Below are 21,656 nucleotides of genomic sequence, written 5' to 3' on the forward strand. Positions count from 1 at the left end.
AAAACAATTTTTTTAATGCTATTACGTGTTCATGAGTTTATTTTCCATTTTTTTTCCGCCGACATTGTGTTTTTACGCACATACGAGTGTATTTCGACATGCACTTACATTTTCTTTTCCAGGACGGCTGGAAAAGAACGATGACGTTTATGAGGATCCGAAATTTTCATTGTACATTTTCTTTTTTTACTATGTTGTACCTCCGTCCCATATAGTAAGGAAAGACGACCAGACGCTGCTAAATTTAGTAAGCTATCAGAAGAGTGTTTACCAACGACAAACTCGTTGGGTTTAAACTTCTGGCTGGCCACGTCTGAGGGTCGTCACTGCCCCACTAGGGGGGGAGTGATCTGTAGCGGTAAATAAATCCCCAAAATAAATAGCTCTGTAAGTTTTCGACATTGGATGCTGACCATATGTTTTAGTGGACTCATCTAGCTGAAGGCTCTCGGTCAGGCATCCGCACCAGATCACGTGTGGTAACGCCGTGCTCAACATCAACCGCAATCGCTAGCCAGATTAGATCAGAGAATTCCGATATATTGGTCATCGCCAAATATACTCTTCCGATCTCCTCGACTCTGTCTTTTGATTTCTCTTGGTGGGAACGAAATACATTAGAAGGTGTTACTGGTAGAAGCGTTGTCAAACACTGAATACCTGTGACATCATCAATAAAATGGATAGGTGAAGCTTCTTATTGTCAGCTTTTGGCGTCTCTTTCACTCCACTGTTTGCTCTTTTGGACCTAAGTAAATGATAACATATAGAAATGAGTCAATTATGAGTTGTTATTCATGAAATGTACATGAAGCCGGCAAGTGAGAAAAATTTATACCGAGGGTCACAGATATTTTACTATGGCCAACACTTCCTATTGTGAAACGTATTTGAAACGACTGGATTAAAATGACACAACAAGGTTTCACAAAGATAGCTGTCAGACTAAGGAATGTTTTAAATACGCAATGAGTTGTTTTTATCAGTTCATATAACTGTTTTGCGGATCTTTCAAAAGTGTTCGTCACAGCTGACGTCCTCTTCCTTTGTTGATAATTTACGATACGGCTACAGGACCTGTATGCTTATATTAAGATAGTAAACTGAACAGGCTTAATACGTGTCCACTTAGTTTTCACCAAAACGTTTTAACAGAGAATTCTTTCCAAACGTTATCAAAAAAATGACAGCCCAACCAGAATCATTTCAATTCAGTCCTCAATGGATTAGGGAATTATCAGATGATGCATTTAACTCTAGAAGACAACAAAGTCATAGTCCAACCGAAGGTCGGGTTTCCAGCAAATCTCCCAGCCTGTTCTCAAACTTCGTCCAGAAACATTCTAATTTTTCTGTCCCAGGGGATAAACGAAAAGGTTCTCTTCTAAATTCGTTGACTATTTCTTTGTTAGATATGGTTGTAGGTAAAGTTTCGAAACTTGTGTGGTCAGGTGACACCATTTGCGCACCTTCTGTAGCTGAAACGGACAGGCACGTTTCTGTTATAAACGTACTATATTTATGTTGTTGTTTAACATAAAATGAGATCAGGGTTTGGGGTTAGTGACGTAAACATTTTTAATACATACAGATTGAGCTCCATCTATCACAGTTTATTCTCCATATCGAGAAATCTGATTTCAACACCATTTGTTGTATAGCTCTTATCTAAATCTTGTTATGGCACCTTTTATGCTCCATGGTGCTTATTATATCCTATCCTGTCCCTATTATTCCTTTTTGGAAAAAATATATGATAGTGCATCCCTAGTGGTTTTTCCGTCCTAAAGATTTCGCAAGTTTTCGTCATTGCCATTCAATGATTGTAAAGTTAAAAAGTTAGGATGATGTTATGCAGACCCTACGAGCCTTAATTTACCTATTCACCTTGTCCATCCTTCCACTTGAGCGTACTGCTTTGATTTTTCTCTCTGATTACTTCAGTTTAGTCATTAACACCTTAGCAATTGTCGTTCCAAACCCAAGTATTATCCTACATCGATTGTAGTGCAGTAGGACACCAAAATCATAGAGCAATACCAACAAACTGAAAATATTATAAAATAGAGAAAATGGGAAAGTGTCGTACAATTGGTCAATAAGTGAATGATAATATAATTGAAAAGACAGCCAAGAAGATCCACTCACTTAAAAGGGTCTTTCTCATTTTTGTGGATTTTGTGGTACGAAATCACGAAAAGACTCCCCTGTACTTTTCCCCAAGACATAACATCGTCTCGTTGGGTTTTACTCCTTATTGTGACAAGTAAGACTTGGCTGCAGTTCCAGTCACGCATCCATCTTCCTTTTAGTATTAAGCTTGTTATTTGGTAGTTTTCTTTTCTGTTCCGAATTACACTTCATGTATTAGGTTTCTCATGCTCATATGCGTTTATCATCTTAATGTTTTCTACAACTTTTTCTTCATTCTAAGAGAAAATGTAGCAACTTGAACCCCTATTTATTTAATCTAAATCCTACTTCATAATCGATGTTCATATATATATATATTTTTTTTTTCTGACCTGTTTCACAGTCAAGGACAACCTTCCACAGAGGTGACCAAACAGTACTCACACAGCATACTGTTTTCTGACTCTATATATGGTCGAAAATCCAATGCCAATCAAGTCATCAATCCTGCTAGCCATTGTGTTGATACCAACAAACAAGCAGTGCAATGGACTCAGAAGTCCTCTATGATTTCTCCTTCCGAACCGTGTTGGCAACTCCACTCAGACTCAGGCATTGAAACGTCCGTAAGTATGCATTAGTTTTTTTAAAGAGTTGTGTAGTTTTGGGCTGGTTCATACTTCCAGCAGTTTAAACAACCCTAGGAAGTTTATGATCTATTGTTTTAAGGAGTACACGTGGTTCTCGGCAAATGCATTTTCTATAGCACTTGCACTTGTTAACTCTTCTCTGTGATGCATACTTTTCATTTGTAAATTTCTGGGACTCTTATTCTGTGACTGTATGTTATCCCAAACTGCTATTATCTCCGTTTCTATTAAAGAGGAATAACAAACAGTATTATCTCAGAAACTTCATTTCTGGCTAATTTTTAAAGTATGATATTACCGCAGAGTATAACATAAAATCTGGTTATGCGAGGATTCGTTAGAAAGTAAGTTATCGATACGTAGTAGATTAGCGTTTTCTTCCAACAAATTGTGCTCTGTTTAATGGGACTAGTGGTGCTACACGAACCCCCAAACCGAAATAAGTTGGGTGGAGTTCGAACCCAAAAGTTATTTGCTGAAAGTCGAACGCCTTAACCGTCGACTCACCGCTCCACCTCTCGTGTTGGTAATTACCACTAATAGTTTTTTTTTTTAGATATAATGGATTAATACATAGAATTATTTCGAATGGCTTTTGTTTTATAGTTTAATTTTTATGGCGCTATAGTCACTAGTGTGTGTGTAGTGTTTAATATTGTCTCTGTGTTTAGCTTACATGGCTTTGCACTCCTAAGATGGTTTCATCGGGATTTAAAAGTAATGGTATATAGTTCCATCCATTTGTTAGTAGCATACAGTTTTGACTCGACTGATCATTTTCAACCAAAACTAATCAAGGTATAATGGAAATTGCCAAAGGACAATTGATTCGTCTACTTTCAGAGTGGTCCGTGATTTGGAATATTCTAGTATGTCTCAGTAGTCTTAATAGTTATGAGAAAAATCAATTTGAACCAGATAGCACAATTTTAAGAGCGTGAATTTCAAATTATGTAAAAATCAGAGTGCGTTGAATAAGTCTGCGGTTTCTATTTCTGATTAAGTAAAATTCACTTTTTTTTCAGGTTAACAAAGTACCAGATACAATAAGCCTGAATACATCAGGTCATTCTTTACCTTCATCGAGTGCCCGACCTCTCGAAGTGCAGCATGTAGGGGGTTCTCTCTTATCAGGAAATTCGTCAGTTGTAAGCAACCCAACGTTGAATATAAATTCTATTTTACCTAATGATGGTATCCCAGTTCCCCGATCAGATCCATATAGTCACAACACTGATTCATATAATAATCAGAGTAAACGGGCTGTCAGTGCTTATTATGGAATCAATGATCCAGACAAGGTATCAGTTTTGCGTTTTACGATTACTTTTACTTAAATTCAAGCAATTTCATTCTAATAAAAACAGCTTCAGTTAAACGAACTTAATAAATCATAACAATGTTTGAATTGATTTCTCACTTGTGCTACAGACATTGGGACACACTCTATAAACCACTGCTAGATGTACAAATCAAAGCAATAAACATTGATGTTATTTGGTCCACCAAGATGACTTGACTGCCGTGTCATCCGAATGATGTTCAAGTCTGCTTTACAGTGCTTCATAGAACGCTTGTAGTATTGATATTGAGTGTGTATAATTCATTTATCATAAGCGACCATATACTAAAATGTAGTTGAAAACTTTCTATACTTGTCTATTTGGAAAAGAACATTAGAAGAAATACCAAAGAAACAAGATATGGGATTCTGTAGCAAAAATTAATTTTGATTAACGGTAGTGAAAAAACTTTATCGACAGATCCGATTGATGCTTTTTTAGATCTGACGGTAAGGATACTATCTTCAAAGTGGCTTAAACTTGTTTCTTGTAGTTGTACTGGTAAGTAATTTATCTTCGTTGAGGTTATCTCGAAAACTCGTCAATGCTTTAAATTGTTACTGTGGCATCACAAAAAATCATTCTATCAGTTTTCCAAGGTAGCAATATTAGTAACTTGTTTATCAATAACAGGGTTATTTACTGATTTTCAAACCACACGTTTTGTGCGATGGCTAGTGGTAGGTAACACAGGAGTTGAAATTGCAACCTCTATCGTTGAAAGCCACGTACTTCGAACAATGAACTACCAATTTCAAAGTCATGTAAATACTATATTAACAACTCACTTGACTCCCTTTCCTTGAGATACGAAAGCTGTAATGATCATCCTTCTCCTAATTGCGACTTAACTGAAATTTATGTTTATCGTTTTGTGTATCGAATTTTGTTAAATTCCTCGACGTATTAGTACTACTTCCTCGACTGTGTTACCTTGAATACAAAGTATAAATCTTAAATAAATTTAATTGTACTATCATATTTCAATTTCTACGTTCAGTCGACAGCTTCATAACACGTTTTAAAATGATTTCTGCTTTTCCTTCTGTATTGTCATGACTAATTTATCTCTTTTGGATTTCTTAACAAATTGTGTTATAGACCTTAGATTCCAGTGTAAATTCAAACGCTATATGGATGCAGCAGCATATATGGTCAAAGTCTGTTCCACAGCACTTACATGGCTTTAACCCTATTGATTCCACCTCCAACTCCGTATCCAACTTCTGTGGGGTCGCCGCTACTGAAACTAATAGACATTCTAGCTGCAGCGTTCCTGACGCCGAAAACATACGTGGTTTCTTTTCACAATTATCTTCATTTGATCGACTTGGGCAATCAAATTCAAGTCAAGCGTATCCGTTGGTAAGGGAATACATGGACAATCATATGTTGAGAGTTAAATGCACATTAGGCTTTTGATATTTGCTTGTATATTTAGTCATATCCCTGTTTGATGTGTTGTGAGATATGTGTTATTCAACTCTTGATATCAGGGTAGATCTTGAATGTATGCACTGCAATGGTTGTAAGTATTTGGCGAACATCCTACAAAATTTCGACCAAGATTTTCAAAGATGAGACGGATTATGTTAAAACTATTTTATTATTGTCTTCTGCCCATTTCTTTCATTGGTCTAGATTCTTACTTCTCTGTAATTTGATCACTTGGTATGTTAAGGTCTAAAATCCATGTATACTAGTTGTACTTTGAATAGTCCATACTATTTCTGTACACTTGTGAATTTGAAAAAGTCTTATTAAATATTAATTTTACACATTTTTTAGTTTCGTTTGCAACATTTTGTATAAAACTGGTTTTTTCTATCTGAAGTTACTACAACCTTCTCTGGTAATATACTGATATGAACAAAAAATGCAGATACATATCTGTATTATAAACCGTAAAATAATTTTTCGTATTCCACTGAACTATGAACATTAAAAAATATCTCTGTAGAACAATATTATCATGGATGATATTCATATTTCGTGTTGCTTGTCATCGAATGATTTCTGTGGATCTGTAAGACGACGTACCTTAGTAAATTTTACTAATCTCTTTTAGTTCTATGAGTGTACCTGTTTTTGTGCTCATTACTCACTGAACGATAATGTTTATAGTTGTGCACACAGGCCATAAGGTAAACTTTTACTCTTTTTCAGACTATTTACAAGTTCTTCGACCAGCCTGTTAGCTACTTAGTATCATAGGATGTTCTACATTTCAACGTTAATATTTGTAATTATATTTTGTTTTCATATGTATGAAGATTTTTTTTAACGTTTCTTCTTTAGTTTTGTGAGACCTGACATTTTCAAGTTCAGTTTATTCGACCACTCTTTGTGCTCGATCATCGTTCTCCTGATGATTGCCGGCATCAAATGGCAAAACCATGTTAGTATTCTCGTCGTTTGGCGTGCGTGCTCAGAAAGTGACGATAGTTCAGTTAGTGTCGCTACACTGTGTAACATTGACGTGTGGCATGGACATGTGTTACGAATGTCATCCTAACGGCTTCCACATCCTGCTTTATTTGCCGACACTGAGATAGGGTGTAAAGCAGCTTACTAGTGGTCAGTTTTTGACATGGTGTCGTGGTGTGAAAAGAAGCTGTATGAGACTGGCTTCTATCAATTCATCAAAATTTCGGGATCTAGGTGGTGTAACTCAGCGGCCTGCTCGTAACAAAAAACCATTGATAATTCTTTTGTAGTCTTTTCTCTTACACTTCATCAAAATGAAGGGAATTTTTTTGACTGAAAAGGATCTCAGTTTTATTGCTAGGTGAACTATGTCTTCTGTCAAAATTTCTTATCGAATTTTTCTTTTCGATTGTACTCCCTTTCCCTCATTTCTTCCTTCACAAAGTTTTTGTAGCCTATTATACTCCTGATACCCAGGTTTCATGTTTTTTAATTATAAATTTTCCAATTTTGTTTTGCATTTTAGTCGAATAGCAGTGTTCAACATCCTCCTAATGTACTGAGCGCAGAGAAAGGTTTCGTTAGACGTAATGGATCTGACCAGTCGGATGAGCATATGTGGCTGTATGAAGATCCACAGGGTCGGACACAAGGTACTTTCAGTGATGCACAAATGAATGAATGGCTTATGGCTGGGATTTACTTTACTCCAAATCTTCGTATACGACGTCAATGTGATGATACATTTTCTACTCTCGGTAAGATGTCTCGCTCTTCAAAACCATTCAATTTGTTATGCATCGGTTAAAGTACTTTTGGATTTAAAATGGTAGGTGTTTTAAACACTATAATGCTTTTACACGTAGGGTGCAATTCATTAGTAAGTTAAGAGTATCTTCATTTGTTAATTTTCAGCATATATTTGTTGCGGATTAGATTTATTGTGATTTGATGGACGGACTTTCGATCGTCAATATGAAAGCAGAATGTTGACCGATATGAAGTACACAGTGACATGTTGTGGTTAAGTGATGATTGCTCACGAGACCGATTTAATTATGTAAACTCTCAAATGATTTGAAGTCAAAGATAAGACCAACAGTCAGGAGAATAACTTTTTTACATAACAGAATGATATGCCACAAATTAGAATGTCATAGGCTATTGGACGGAATAAGTTTATAGATCACTCACTCGCCAATCAGTTTAGACCTAATTCCGAGGCTCGATTTTTGGGTATGGCACCAATACTTCAAAATAATCCAAAGGATGATGAAACAGTAGAGATGGCATTTTTCAGATCTTTACAGGGAAGTGTATTTGGAAAATCAGTTTTCAACTTAATAGCTGTACTCGGAAAGCTTTAAAATATACATTAGTATGAGTTCGAACTCGTCTGTTGTTACTTTTAGGTATTATTTAAAGGCTAGAGGACAAAGCTGACTGAAAAATAAACTTTTTTCTTCCGATCAGTTTTCCTTTTTCGACTATTATATATTGTGTGTTTAAAATACTCTGTTAGACTGTTCATGGTTATCAGTTAGTTCATCTAATCCTAATAACGAATCGCAGTCAAAATTCCATGTAAATTCTAAGTAACCGTTAAGTTGAATCGTAGATTGCAATCCTCTATATAATAACTATGTTCTTAAAATGAAATCGGATTCCTCAAAATTCGCTTAGCTATTCGGTTAATAAATCAACGTTTTATTCGTGCAAGCTGATAAATTATCTTACGTAATTCTAATATTTTATAACAACTCATTACATCTATGTGGACAAATATATTTGTTCTGTCAGCTTTGAATGTTTTACATTTTTTCGTAAAAATTAAGCATTAAAAATTAGAGAATGACATTTTTCTTGCTATATTTGTTGTTTAGCCAGTTACACACAGTTGTTTGAACGTGTTCCATTTGTCTCTGGTCCTCGAATACCCCCTATTCGTGGAGAGATCAATCAAGCTATGTTAGCTCTGTCTTCATCTGGTTTCTTGAGTAAACCACATTTTAAGAACTCCGATAACCCTCCGACAGATTTGTTACCTTGTAATTCAACCAATCATGATCAATCAGAGGGTAGTAGAGTAAATGCAAGTATGGTTGGAAATTCCACAATTGACTCTAGTCGTTCATTGTTGTCAGAACCACAGCACCAGTTGTACCAGCAACTTTCAGATTTTTCCGTAAGTTTGATTTTTATCTTCTCAAAATCTTACTACCCATAGTGGTGTACCTAAAATCCATGTACACGCTTCTAGAAACTACTTTATTCAGCGTTGTATCCTTGAAGTTGTTGAGTGTTTTTCTAAACATTCAGTTTCTGTTTTATTTTCTTTGCAACGTTATCCTAGTATGAAAATTTTTAATCGTTCGTTCCCGTCTTTCAAATTAGGAATATTTCTCTTGTTTTCTTCAGACATCAGCTTCTAACACTACAACGTCTGCCGGAATATCGGTACCTACTTGTCAAGTTACTGAAGAGGGTTTAAACACCACAAATTCTAAAAGTCTTGCCTATGGCTCTATCAACACATCAGTTCCTGTGAGTGTACCCATGTCCTTGCTAAACAATTCAATCAATAATCTAAGAATTCGGGACAATGCAGAAGGAGACTTTAAATCTGTATTAGACGATCCTAATAATGTTCAACAACACAAACAGGCCATTTCTTCTGCCCCGACATTCATGAACTTAACTTCTTTGATTCCACTGAATCCATCCTTCCCATCTTTTAACTTGCAGTTCCCCTCCAGACTTCAGGGCACTAATGGAACTACTATGGATGATCTTAATTCAGCAGCTAGTTCATTTCTATCTCCAGGTTTTTGGTCTGTTTTAACCCAGTACTTAAACTTGCATCCCCCGTCTGCAAATCAGACTTCTACTCCCATGCAGCAGCTCGCAGAAACAGCGCAATTGGCGGCTCAGCTCGCAGCACTGGTTGGTTCTCATAGTCCGGATCAAACTCCTATGCAGCCATCTCAGGCGTTAGCTTTAGCGCAATTACTGATTACTCGAGTAAGCTATGACCCCTAGGCAGTTATCATGCTTCGTTCTTTTTGATATTTTGCAACTGTGTGATTTTGCTATGCTCTAACGTTATGTAAGACTTTGAATGATTATTTAATAAAGATAAAATAGATTTATTAAAGGCCGTAATATTTGTGATTTGTTATAGATTACATTTATAAATCCTCTAAGTTTAAGGATACACATTTGAAAAAATAGTAGTTTCAGTTCTAGCCTTTACATAAAAGACTTCTCAAGTCAAAATACACAATCCTTGAAAACACATTGTTTCAGAAGGCATTAGTTTGTCAGAGAAGCATATGAATTTGCTGTTGAGTATCGTGTAGCACATTTTTTCATTTGATGTGATATTTCTGGACATTTTTAATGTACCAGTTCTCTTTACACTTTTATTACTACTTTGTTCACCGACGAGGAAAGCTAAACATCAAGTTTTTTAGATTCATAACATGGAGTCCTTTCTTCCTCGACAATCTAGACTAATACAATTCCTGTTTTTGTTATATTTTAGTGTTATTTCGTCTTTTTAGGGAGTCGGGTTGGGTAATATCAACGCAGAAGCGCCTTCTTCTAACGGTTTGCTCACTTCTAAAAAGGATAAGCCTTCTGATAACGAATGCATTGCCAGTTCATCGATCTTCCATACTTCGGAAATCAGTGCTGTAAGCGAGCGACATCAAGAATCTCAAACACAATGGCCTTCTCTTGGTTCTACGCTAAATCAAAGTGCACCTCATTGTAGTGAAGGGTAAGGAGCTTACTTCTTTATTATTCAAATCCATTGCATTTAAGTTGGATTTGTCTGTTCACTTAATTTTTATGTGAAACTGCATGTATGCTTTATATTGTGGACTGTAGCAATTTCCCCAAGTTTTTATCTAGCAAACAACATTCTTAAATTGTTTTATGATGGATTCCTGGGTTCAACTAAATTATTGTAGTCAGATAAATAAAATAAAATTACATCCATCGTAAACATTGTATTATTCACTTGAAACTAATAGTTTCCCCCTAATAAAAAGATGATAATGTAACTCCATTTATCAAGCTCAATTTTATCTATTCACTACACTGAGTGAGGATTAGCGGTAATATCTGGCTGTCCAAACCCAAGTAAAAAAAGCGCTGTTCAAACCTTCGATCTACTAGGCAAAAGCTGAGTGTTTTAATAACTAAAGTGCTTCTCCAACTAATTGTATTTCTTCTTTTGTACTAATTTATACACAGCTTTGTTTTTAATTAATCAGTTATACAAATGTTCCCTGAAAAGTAGTGTTTTATTCCCCTACTATTGAAGCGCGATGAAAAGATAGGATTTTGGAGAAATGGCGTTCAGTTACTGCCTAATCTCACAATCACTTATTTGTATGCTGTTTATTCCTGTGTTATTTGTTTTTTATCCTTTTTGTAGGCGATTCAATCCAGCACCACTTAACAAGGTATCTAGTGAGTTATCTTATGGGAAAAACTGTGAGAAAGACTTGTCGGATAATACTTCTGCTGTTAGTCAGAATCTTCATAGCTGTCGTCCAAATTATTTAGACAAGCCTCAATCTACACTTTCAAAGCCGTCGACTAGTCCTCGATCGACTAATGTTAAGTCTAAAATCCAACTAGATTCAACATTATCTGAACCTGTCCAGTCAATTTCTTTAGATGGATATAACCGAACTCAGCAAAATGGCCGAGGCCCCAAAAATACTGAGGTTTGTTCTGGAGGTTCTGTGCGCAGTACAGAGCAGAAACAGACTGCAATTAGTTCGTCTCGAACAGGGTCAACAAATCAAAGCAGAGTTAAGGTTAGTAAAAAGTAATAATTCAGCTATTTTCTTTGGTAAATTATCTTTTGCACTACTTGTTCTGTTCATACTGTGGCATTCGTTTTTGTTAATTAATTTAATTATTTTTATATCATAGATTGGAGGGCATTATTATTAGTTGACACTTCATCATTCAAAATTTAAATTGCTATAGTTCCGGGATTAGTTTAGAAGTTGTACAAATAAGTTTTTCTTGGGCATAAATGAACATAGATAAATATACTTGCGTTCTTTGGCTTATAGCTTATGTTTAGACCCTCAATTTCCTGTCAAAAGGGATATATTATACATCGTAATATTTTCCGATGACTATAATAAGGTAATACTTGTGTAGTCCATTTCTACTTTTGTTGTTAGTTAAGCTTTGGATAGTTAGGGTTACTTCCCATGTTTTGAATTCCTATACCTGTTTCTGCATGCAGTCTACAAAGTGTCTGTTAGCATTGAAAGTCTTTTATAGTTTAATAATACTTTTATCTACCATTGGTGAAAATTTCTTGATGATAGTACTAAGTATTTCATCGGTTTTTAATACTATAGAAAACTAATTGTTTTTATTTTACTATGGTTGGTGATAATCCACTACGTAGTCAGTTTAGACCCCGAGTCTCATATCCGTTTATCCTAATTCCATTATGACAGTTATCTTTTGTTTTCGTAGTCCAAATGGTCCCATGTTTCTATACGAAAAATATTCCTTATGTAACTAAATAATAATTTTATGTGGGGGGATGTTATTTCTTTTGGTAAGACCAAACGATCAGCTTGCTAGTGAGGATTTGGAATGTCTCAGTTTTGGATTCTAAATAAATACACTTCATGTCTACTATACACCTTTGAGCTGCTCGTAATAACAGTGAAAATCTCAAAAAGCGAAATGCCACTCACTGATTCATTTCGTCATATTAACCACTGTTCTCGTCAACTTCTAATTATGAAAACATATCCTCGATTTATTTAATTCTCTTCAAAATTTGTATTGAGGGATATGTGAAGACTATAGAAGTTTGATAGCTTAAATCAAGAACTAATTTTAAATAAACTACCATTGAAAACATGAAAGCGCAGAACGACCGTTTCGTCGTAGAATGGAACTCTTTAACAATGCACATGCACAACCCCGCATCCGAAGATCGGAAATTTGTTTGAATTTATCAGCTCTATAACTGCGCAGCAAATAGTCGTGTTGTTATTATTTGGAAATTTGTCACAGGCCAGTAGTGCTGTTTGATGATAATTATTTGGTTTAATTTCTTTTTGGTAAATTTCAATATATGCTGTAACTTGGAAGATTGGTTTTGTTGTTTTCATGCAGGTGTGAGTTCTGTGAAAATATTTGAATCTCGAGTATATCAACTTTTTGACGTGATGTACTTGTTGATCTCGGAAATAGTATAATCTTCCCTACCCATCGTTATTTATTGTTTTTTTGTCGTCTTAGTTTTTGTTCTGGTTGTTTGACTATTATGGTCTATCAATAAGCTTACTATTTTAACGTTAGTCATTTTGTAAATGTTTTTGGAAAACTAAATTGTTCAACGTTTATATGCATACATTGTCTATAATTATTTTAAAACAATGTTAACTGGTACTTGATCTAGTATCATGTGTCTTTTATATTTTGAAATCCCATCGACCACTGGTTTCAAAATCTCACACTGCTTTCTGAAATAGTTGGGCAATAGATGTACATCCTTGTTTCCTCTTTCGGACATCAACATAATGATGTAGATCTCTCATTCTTTTGAAAAGCCCCTTTTTACGATTATTTTTTTCGAATAAACGTACTGTTATACTGTATTAGTCCTTCAAGCATTATGAACTTTTCCACTCGCAATATAAATGCGAAACATATTTGCAGACAAAACTTTAAACAAGCGTTCTGCTCTAATTTTTTCCATACTGTCTTTAAATATTCATGCTTTTAGGGGTCTAAATCAAACAACGTCCGGTCACCTACAAAGGCAATCGTTCAGAATAATTCCTCGTCATCCCAGGTATCCTCTAGCGTGAATATTCGTCCTACGGAAGCAGCTTGCACCTCAGTTGCATCAAATTCGGAAACAGATCCTGACCAGACAGTTGAGGATGAACTCAAAAAGCTTACTCAGTGGTGTCAATCGAGGCTTGGTTCAATGCCGATGCGCGAAAAGGTGGATATTCCTACTGTTGTTGAGTTACTGGCTACACTGGATGCCCCATACGAAGTAAGGCATATTTTGATAGTCTATATATTTTGTCATATCTTTTTCCATTCCTGTGTATTATACGTGATTCCCGACCGTTGCTGCTACCTTGACGTGGTGGTCGGGCTTGCCTATCGTGATGAAGCAACCGAGCTATACTGTCTGGAACAACTGCTCCTCAAGGTCCTACCATGCCACACAGGTCGGTTGAAGAGCAGCAAGACTAAAAGCAGCAAACGCAAGTTCCGAAGGCGAAGTCGTACTGTTGACTGTACAAAGGTGTGACGGTAGTTAGATGTTTCCTTAAAACAACCAACATAATAGCGATGTTGCCTTCCCACAAGGAAGAGTGGGGTTAGGAGAGGTCGACCCTAGAAATGTCCATTTCGCCTTATCCTAAGTATTTCCGTATCCGGTGGTAAGGTTCCAATAAGTACGGAGCTAACACGAAAATTACCCACAAAAAGATCGTGTGTGATCGACATCAAGCAGTTGTCCCCTGGGCACTGCGGTAAAGCTCTCAGGTCACTAAGACCACCTCTAATCCCATTTCTTTTTCAGGTACCTCCAGAAAAACCCTTCCACAATGTGGGCAACTGGGAAGTGATAACCGCCCTCATACCTCTAACAGCACTCATGATCACTGTATTCATAGTTAATCTCCCTCTTCAATTCCTATTGTTCCTCGTATGTCGACGTTCATCTCTAAACCTTCTCTTTTGACTTCCTCCTCAAGTGTCACTATGGCCAAGGATTCTAATGCTCGAAATACTGTCCCAGGTCTACTGAAACCTAGCTCCAAACTACACATTGGAGCCTACAACGTACGCACCCTATGTCAAATTGGCCAACAGGCCTCCTTGGCTAAAAACCCTAGAATCTCGTACCATTGATGTATGCTGTGTCTCCGAAACACGCATACAGGATCCTAGCGTGTTCATTCACTTGACCTCGCCTCGGCAAAACGGAGAGCCGACGAGATACACCCTCTATACATCTGGTGACCCGATGGCTAGTTCTCGTGGACTGGCAGGTGTAGGCATAGCACTAAGTACGAGGGCAGAACAGGCACTATTAGAATGGATCCCCGTCAACAGTCGCCTTTGTGCTGTTCGGCTAAACGGCTCCGTAAGAACTCGGAAGGATAGGGCCACACGTCGTTGCCTTTTTGTCGTTTCTGCCTACGCTCCCACTGTTTGCAGCCCGGATGAAGTGAAAGATGACTTACAGAAAAATTTCTTAACTTCTTCAGAAAGCTAAACACTGAGATGTAGTACTCGTATCAAGTGATTTTAATGCCTAGGTAGCTAGCTTAAACCAAGCTGAAAGACATTTAGGTGGGCATTTTGGTGTTCCGGCTCAGAGAACAGATAATGTTGACCGTCTGCTGCAACTGTGTTCAGACAATTGTTTATTTTCAACAAGCACTACTTTTAAGCATAAGGAGAGACATCGTCTTACATGGCGGCCGCCTTCCCTAAACCAACGATGGACTCAAATAGACCATATTGCCATCGGTCATCGTTAGAGAGGCTCAATAGAAGACTGTCGCTCTTCCTGGAATACCTATTTGGACTCCCATCATGCTCTAATACGAGCATGCATGTCCTTGCACCTCTCTGGACGCAGGAAAACCACATTGAGAAGACACATTACGGTTGAACTCAGTAACGCGAAAGCCAGACGTAGATTCCAGGAATAACTGAAGCCACGCTTAGGCGATTTTGAAAACAAGGCTGACCCAGATGTTGCTAGAAAAGATATACAAACAGCTGTGGAAGTAGCAGCGACATCTATTAGTGATTTGAACGAAAGGGTCACGTAAAACTAGTGGATTTCTACTAAGTATTGCACTGATAGATTCTCGTAAACTCATCAGACTCTGAAGAGGATGAGGAGCGAAAACAAACAAAAGTTTAAGAAACCATTTACAGACAGCCTGAATGGCATATTGAAGTAGGTTCCCCGACTTTACAGAAGTTCAAAAGGCTATAGCTAATCTGAAACGAAAAAGAGCAGCTGCTCCAGATGGATTAACTACACAGGTCTTTAAGAATGGCGGTCCAATTTTAGCGATTAGGTTGACTAATATTGTAGCTAAAATCTGGGATTTAGATTTAATCCCATCTGACTGGTTCCAATCACTGATGGTCCCAATATATAAGAAGGGGTCAAAATCATCCTGTGATAACCATAGAGGGATTAGTTTGACTAACATGGCATCTAAAATACTAGCCTAAATAATTACCGGGTGCCTAACAAAGATTCGTGAACTGCAAACACGAGAAAATCAGGCTGGCTTCAAACCTGCTCGTGGCTGCATCGACCACATATTCACCATTCGTTAGGTTCTAGAACACAGGCGTGCTTATCGGCGTCCGACAATGGTGGTCTTCTTGATTTAGAAGCAGCATTTGGCTCTGTTGACCAGGAGGTGCTGTGGCAGTGTCTGTCACTGAAAGGCGTACCTCAGAAGTGCTTAAACCTTGTGAGTGCTCTTTACTCGAACACTACCAGTCGAGTCAAAGCTCTTGGCGAACTGTCATTTAATTTTGCAACGTCAAGAGGTGTCCGAAAAGACTGTTTATTATCTCCATTTTTGTTTAATTCCATCATTGACTTAGTGATGGATGCAACGTTTTTGTCGACTGAATTATCGGGGATTCATCTCCTTGCAGGAATACGCAGATGACATAGTCCTGTTTGGTGAGGACACTGATAAAATTCAGTATTTTGTTAGCACTGAGCAACAGTGCTAGGATGTTTGGGATTCGTTTCTCCTCCTCTGAATGCAAGTTGTTGTTTCAGGTTTGGCCTGCGTCATTATTATTCCTTGGTATTCTATTTGAGAATAGTAGTTTGATTAGTTTATACTTGACTAGATTTGGGTTTGTATACTGTCTACGCATCCGCGGCAAGTGAAATGTATTTCCGAATGTTGGTAGATGCAGACTACTTGGTTGGGGTCTGCGTGACCATTATTAGTGAATGATGGTAAATAAGTTGATGGTGTTGTAGATCTACATCGACTGAGATGGTTGGTTCACATGATACGCATGTCAACCACCGACTACCACAGCGCGCAATGATGACTAGTGTTGGGGACGGATGAAGGAAAGTTAGGAGGCTGCCAAACCAAAACGTGATATCGATCCGTAAAGTCACCAACTTCTGACCTGAGCCATGTTGGTAGATGCAATCCACTTGGTTGGGGTCGTAACCAGTGGTTGGAGACTCTGCGTGACATGGCTCAGAATCGATTACAATGGCATCGGTGTATACACTCTTTATCTTCCCTTAAACCGTGAGATTAAAATTACTTTGTACCTTTCTTTCTACGAGCGAATTATTTCCTTATACACAATCTTTTTTTATATATTACTATCATTGAAGTAACTACTTCTATAAATTTGGTGTCCATGTTGTTGGGCTAATGAGGTATGACAACTTGGATCGGTGCATGTAAGTTCATTTTCCTACGTTGTAGCTGACATTATACACAGTCAAGACTAAGTTATTTATTTCTATGTTGTACTCTTCTAGTAAACCCGTCTTGCGAACAAAAATTTCTTCTTACTTTTATATCTTGATTACGAAATCTAAGTGCTTTGATGCTTCATGTCTGGTTGAACTACCCGCTTCTTTTTCATCAGCAGATTCTCTGTCATTGGTAAGTTCTCAGATAACAACTAGTTTCTGAGATAATTGACCGTTATTGCAAGTCTAAAGTTCCCAGTATCCGTATTGGGTTCTCAAGATGGGACCGACACCTAATTTCGATATACCAGTTGAACTTGAACTTCGGACTTTATATTCATCAAAACCTTTTTGTGGGGTCTCTGTATTTACCTTGGCACACTACTCCACTAGCTATGGTCACTTATTATCCCTATCACAATGCATTTACCGACCATTTACACAATCAATCTGAACTGTATTAAAGTACCTTGTCTATGCTTAATAGCCTACATGTTTGATGCTTCGTTCCGTGTTCCATTTTTACAAAAATATTCTGTGTGTTTTAGTCAGTAGAAATATTCATCGCAGCTACCAAAGTAAGTAACGCACTACTATACTCCATCTTGTATGATATGTTTCAGAGAAATCACGAAATATCTTGATTTACTGTTACTTAATTGTCACAAAGATTTATCGACCAATTTTTCCTACAGACAAATATAATCATAACATAGCACCTAGAACTAAAATTCCCCGCTTCAGATTAATGACTTATGACCCTGATAATTATCACGTGACAAAATCGCCAGTCAAAACATCAACTTATATGACCGCATCAATGACGCGTTAACCAGCTTGAGCAGCAACCTAGAATCAACTCGGAGTTTTTATTGGTTCTCTGTATATTGGCTTCTCGCCTAGCCCAACCCGTTCAACCCAGATCACAAATATCAGCCTACGCTATATGAATCGTATATTTCAACCATACGTGGTTTATTTACAATCAGACCAGACTGCTGAACACCATTTCTGGTGGTTTTCTTCTCTGAGTTGGATGGTTTGGTCGTAGAACTTTTGTCGTTTTCTGAACAATATCAGCACAAATTTCAGGTGAAAGTAAAGTGTTTGACTTTCTCCACATCTGACTCGCAGCTTGTCCTGTGGATCTCGATATTGACTGGCTATTGTTGACCTTTAACCCGTTATGGTTTACTTTGTTTTGATTGTATCATCATAAAATGTAAAATTATTATTATACAAGATCAAGCCAAAAGTGATTTTTGATTGTCGGCCTAAAAGTATTTTGGCTAAAGTATTATTCTCGATTGTTTCAGTCCACAAGGACTTTATTAATGTCTAAAATGTTACGACTTACATAGTTACCAACTTAACGTTCTTTTTCTTCATTCTGAAAATGTATTTAGTTATAAATAAAAACACTATCTATTGCTGTCAAATTATGCTATTCATCCAAGCACTATATGTATTTATATATGGCACATTCCTTAGTTAACATAAAAAATAATATCAACCACATGGTTCAAATTTAGGTTACTTGGATTCAAAACTGAAATCAATAATTTATTCACTGTTACGTGTGTATATTTATCAGAAAAATTATCCAAAATAATTCTGTGACTGGAGTTTCTCGGTATATATTTTTAAGATATTTGTGTACGTGTATGTTTTAGACAGCCTTATTTTTTGTCTACACCCATTGAATCTAATTGTTTATATATCAAATCTAAATAGGTTGAACGAATGGTCCAGACCTTTTTGGGAGAAACTGCTCGTACAGCTCAATTTGTGAAAGATTTTCTTGATCGTCGTCGGCCATTTTGGCAGTTGCATAGGAAACGACGGGAACAAGAAAATACAATCCAAGAATCAGCAGGTCAAAATTCTAATCAACCCACAAGTACAGTTCGATCAACTGAGAAAAAGAAACGTACTAACCCGAATGATACCGCCACTAATAATACACAGCGCCAGAATTCAAGCATTTGCAATGGACTGAGTTGGAATAAATCAGATTCTACTCACTTATCTAACATTGAACAAATTCAGGACAACCAGGTTGGAATTATAAGTATCTAAGTTTTTGCAGTTCTTCAACTGATCTTTAGTTTTTTTCACTCATCCAAATTTTGGTTCCTTCCCAGAAGATTAGCACTGTTTTTGTTGGTTGAAACTGTCAGAATCAAACCACTTCCGAACTTTTTTAAAATTAAGCTTTTTACTTGTGGAAATGAAAATCAGCTAATGCCTGTTACGACGGCTGATAGGATATTGGTCATTTGTTTTCGTCATGTAGGCTGAGTTAAGATAATCGAACTGAAGTTAAGAAATTATCTCAAATTTCTTATTTACTATTACTATGGATATTAAGTAGCTTGTGACAAACAAAGTCATCCATTGAGGAGCATTAGATTCATTTATGCGGATGCAGTCATGTTACATTTTGATAAATACTATTATTGGTTCAAAATAACGAAACCTTTAAACTACATTCTCTTTACGCTGTGTCCTAGTGCCCTTCTATTGTGGAATTTGCCTGTAAGGGAACAAGAGTCCATAATATATGCAAAATTGAAATAGAAATATTTAAAGCTTGTTGCGAGCGAAATAACTAGTTGTCTGTTATCCATTGATTGATCAATCAGTTTGTTCATATAATCAATTCTGTGACGTTAGTCCTGTTCTTTGGTAACAACATTGTACTTCCCCTCTGTTCTTGTCTGGATGTGTACAATTAAATAGGGTGGTCTAGGCGGTAAACAGGACATTTAACCCCCCTATTTTGGAGATTATAGTGTGAAATGCCTCAAATGCACTTCGTGTAACCACTAGACAGAGTGCCTTCTTAATACATATATCTTTAGTACCGTCAATACTTTTTGAAATAATGACGTATGTTGGCGAGGTATTTTTCTAAAGGAATTGGAAAATTGATGGGCCCATTGGTACTATTCAGATATACTACTGTGAAACTCTTGCAGTAGAAGTATAGAGGAAGGAACATTTGGTACAATACTTATTTCTTATAAAGTTTATTCATAGTGGATGGTGCTTGTAGTATACTGACAGTTCAGTTTCGTTAGACATAAGTTTTTAACTGAAGTCTCGTATTTATTTGTGTAGAACGTTTTCGGGCGTATATTGGTAACCTTTTGCCCGTTTGTTACTATTCATGGATACACTGTCTCATTACACTTCTCTATCTTTCTTCAGTGGCATCACATCAAACCTAAAGGAAGTCATAATCGTAAAAGCAAAAAAGACAAATCTGCGTGAAAATGTGTACACCCTTTTCCACTTTTCTTTCAACACAACTGAGCAACTAGCATCCCCATGTTTTTTTTTATTCTATCGCTTATCTCAATCGCCTATTACTTTTTTTATTGGGTGCTGTTATAAGGAATGTAAATTGTCTACTTTTTCTCCTTGAGACTTTTATTCACTCTCTAATGTTATACTTTCTAGTGACGTTTGTCTTTTTTAAATTGCTTATGATAATCGTGACATAATGGCGTTTTATGTGCCGTCGTAATATTTGAGTTTTAGCCGGCTGTAATTTCTCTTTGATATATTTTCAAAGCTGGTGTTTGTGTGCGGTTTCCTTGAATATTATTTTATTTGACAGATGAATATGTGTATATATCACAATAATGGTTGCAATGCATACTTATTTTCAAAATTCTGTTTTACCTCCAATCTAAGTATTATATTATATATAAAATACGGCATCATAATTTATGAGCTAAGCTTATTTGTGTTAACCTGTCTACTCGTACACTCTTTCAAGTTTAAAATATCATTGAATCAACTATCGTTTCTGTACCATCGTCATTTTAGAAGCATCTTAATTCTGAAAATACTCTCAAATGAACCTACCATAAAATAAAAGTCTTTAATTTGTAAGCGGTGAGATGTGATTGTGTGAGTAAACTTCAAACATAAAAAGTGACCATCTACCATACGTTTAAATTAATGAATTTGTACCATTCATGAAACTTAGAGAATTCTTCACCTGGTATTTTATCTGAAGAAAATTTATATTTGTTTCTTTACGTATCTGACATCCGTTTACTTCAAATAAGAATTGGAAATAATAAAGCTGCTCAACATAGTGAATCATTTACACCTTAGTTGATACCTTTTATTACCTTTTGTAAGTGCATTTTGATGGTAGCTGTGATCCTACGATTCAAAGACATAAGTGAAATTTACAATATTATTTTATTCGATTACAGTTTGTTGCTTCTTGACTCAAGACAACAATCACATCATTCAAATAATTAATACGTCTATTCACACAGCTTACAAAGTTTTGCTGCTTCTTAAAAGACAAATATCATATATGATATGTACTAGTGAGAACTTCACTCTTATAATTTTCTCATGTAGATGATGACACCCGAATCATTTGTTTAGTCTTCATTAGGTTAAGTAACATTAAAATTCACCGATTTGTCGTTTACACTTGTTCGAAGAAAAGTAATTCGCAGAATGATTTATATTCTACAGATTCATTTATTTATTTTAAATGTTAGGAATCACTATTCAGAATAACTCACTACCTGTTATGTGTAAATCAAACGTTGG

General features: G+C 36.4%; 1 protein-coding gene across 1 annotated transcript; it reads left to right on the top strand.

Moving 5' to 3' along the window:
- Positions 1-1,004: 1,004 nt before the first annotated feature.
- GIGYF1_2 (GRB10 interacting GYF protein 1) lies at positions 1,005-20,887 on the top strand. The gene is made up of 14 exons (XM_051218480.1): positions 1,005-1,079; positions 1,112-1,376; positions 1,413-1,491; positions 2,537-2,759; positions 3,809-4,084; positions 5,228-5,491; positions 7,080-7,311; positions 8,437-8,738; positions 8,972-9,574; positions 10,117-10,334; positions 10,998-11,385; positions 13,335-13,613; positions 18,804-19,127; positions 20,283-20,887. Exons 2-14 carry the CDS (start codon positions 1,184-1,186, stop codon positions 20,343-20,345), a joined length of 3,444 nt encoding a protein of 1,147 aa, XP_051074044.1. The 5' UTR covers positions 1,005-1,079; positions 1,112-1,183; the 3' UTR covers positions 20,346-20,887.
- The last annotated feature ends 769 nt before the right edge of the window (positions 20,888-21,656 follow it).

The sequence above is a fragment of the Schistosoma haematobium genome, chromosome 1 (genome assembly GCF_000699445.3).
Source record: "Schistosoma haematobium chromosome 1, whole genome shotgun sequence".
Taxonomy (NCBI): domain Eukaryota; kingdom Metazoa; phylum Platyhelminthes; class Trematoda; order Strigeidida; family Schistosomatidae; genus Schistosoma; species Schistosoma haematobium.

Bases quoted from the DNA above. Each gene is read 5' to 3' on its own strand.
- GIGYF1_2 (XM_051218480.1), top strand. From the start codon at position 1,184: ATGACAGCCCAACCAGAATCATTTCAATTCAGTCCTCAATGGATTAGG. The intron at 1,492-2,536 runs GCACGTTTCTGT...CCTGTTTCACAG, and splicing joins TCTGTAGCTGAAACGGACAG to TCAAGGACAACCTTCCACAG. The intron at 10,335-10,997 runs GTAAGGAGCTTA...TCCTTTTTGTAG, and splicing joins GCACCTCATTGTAGTGAAGG to GCGATTCAATCCAGCACCAC.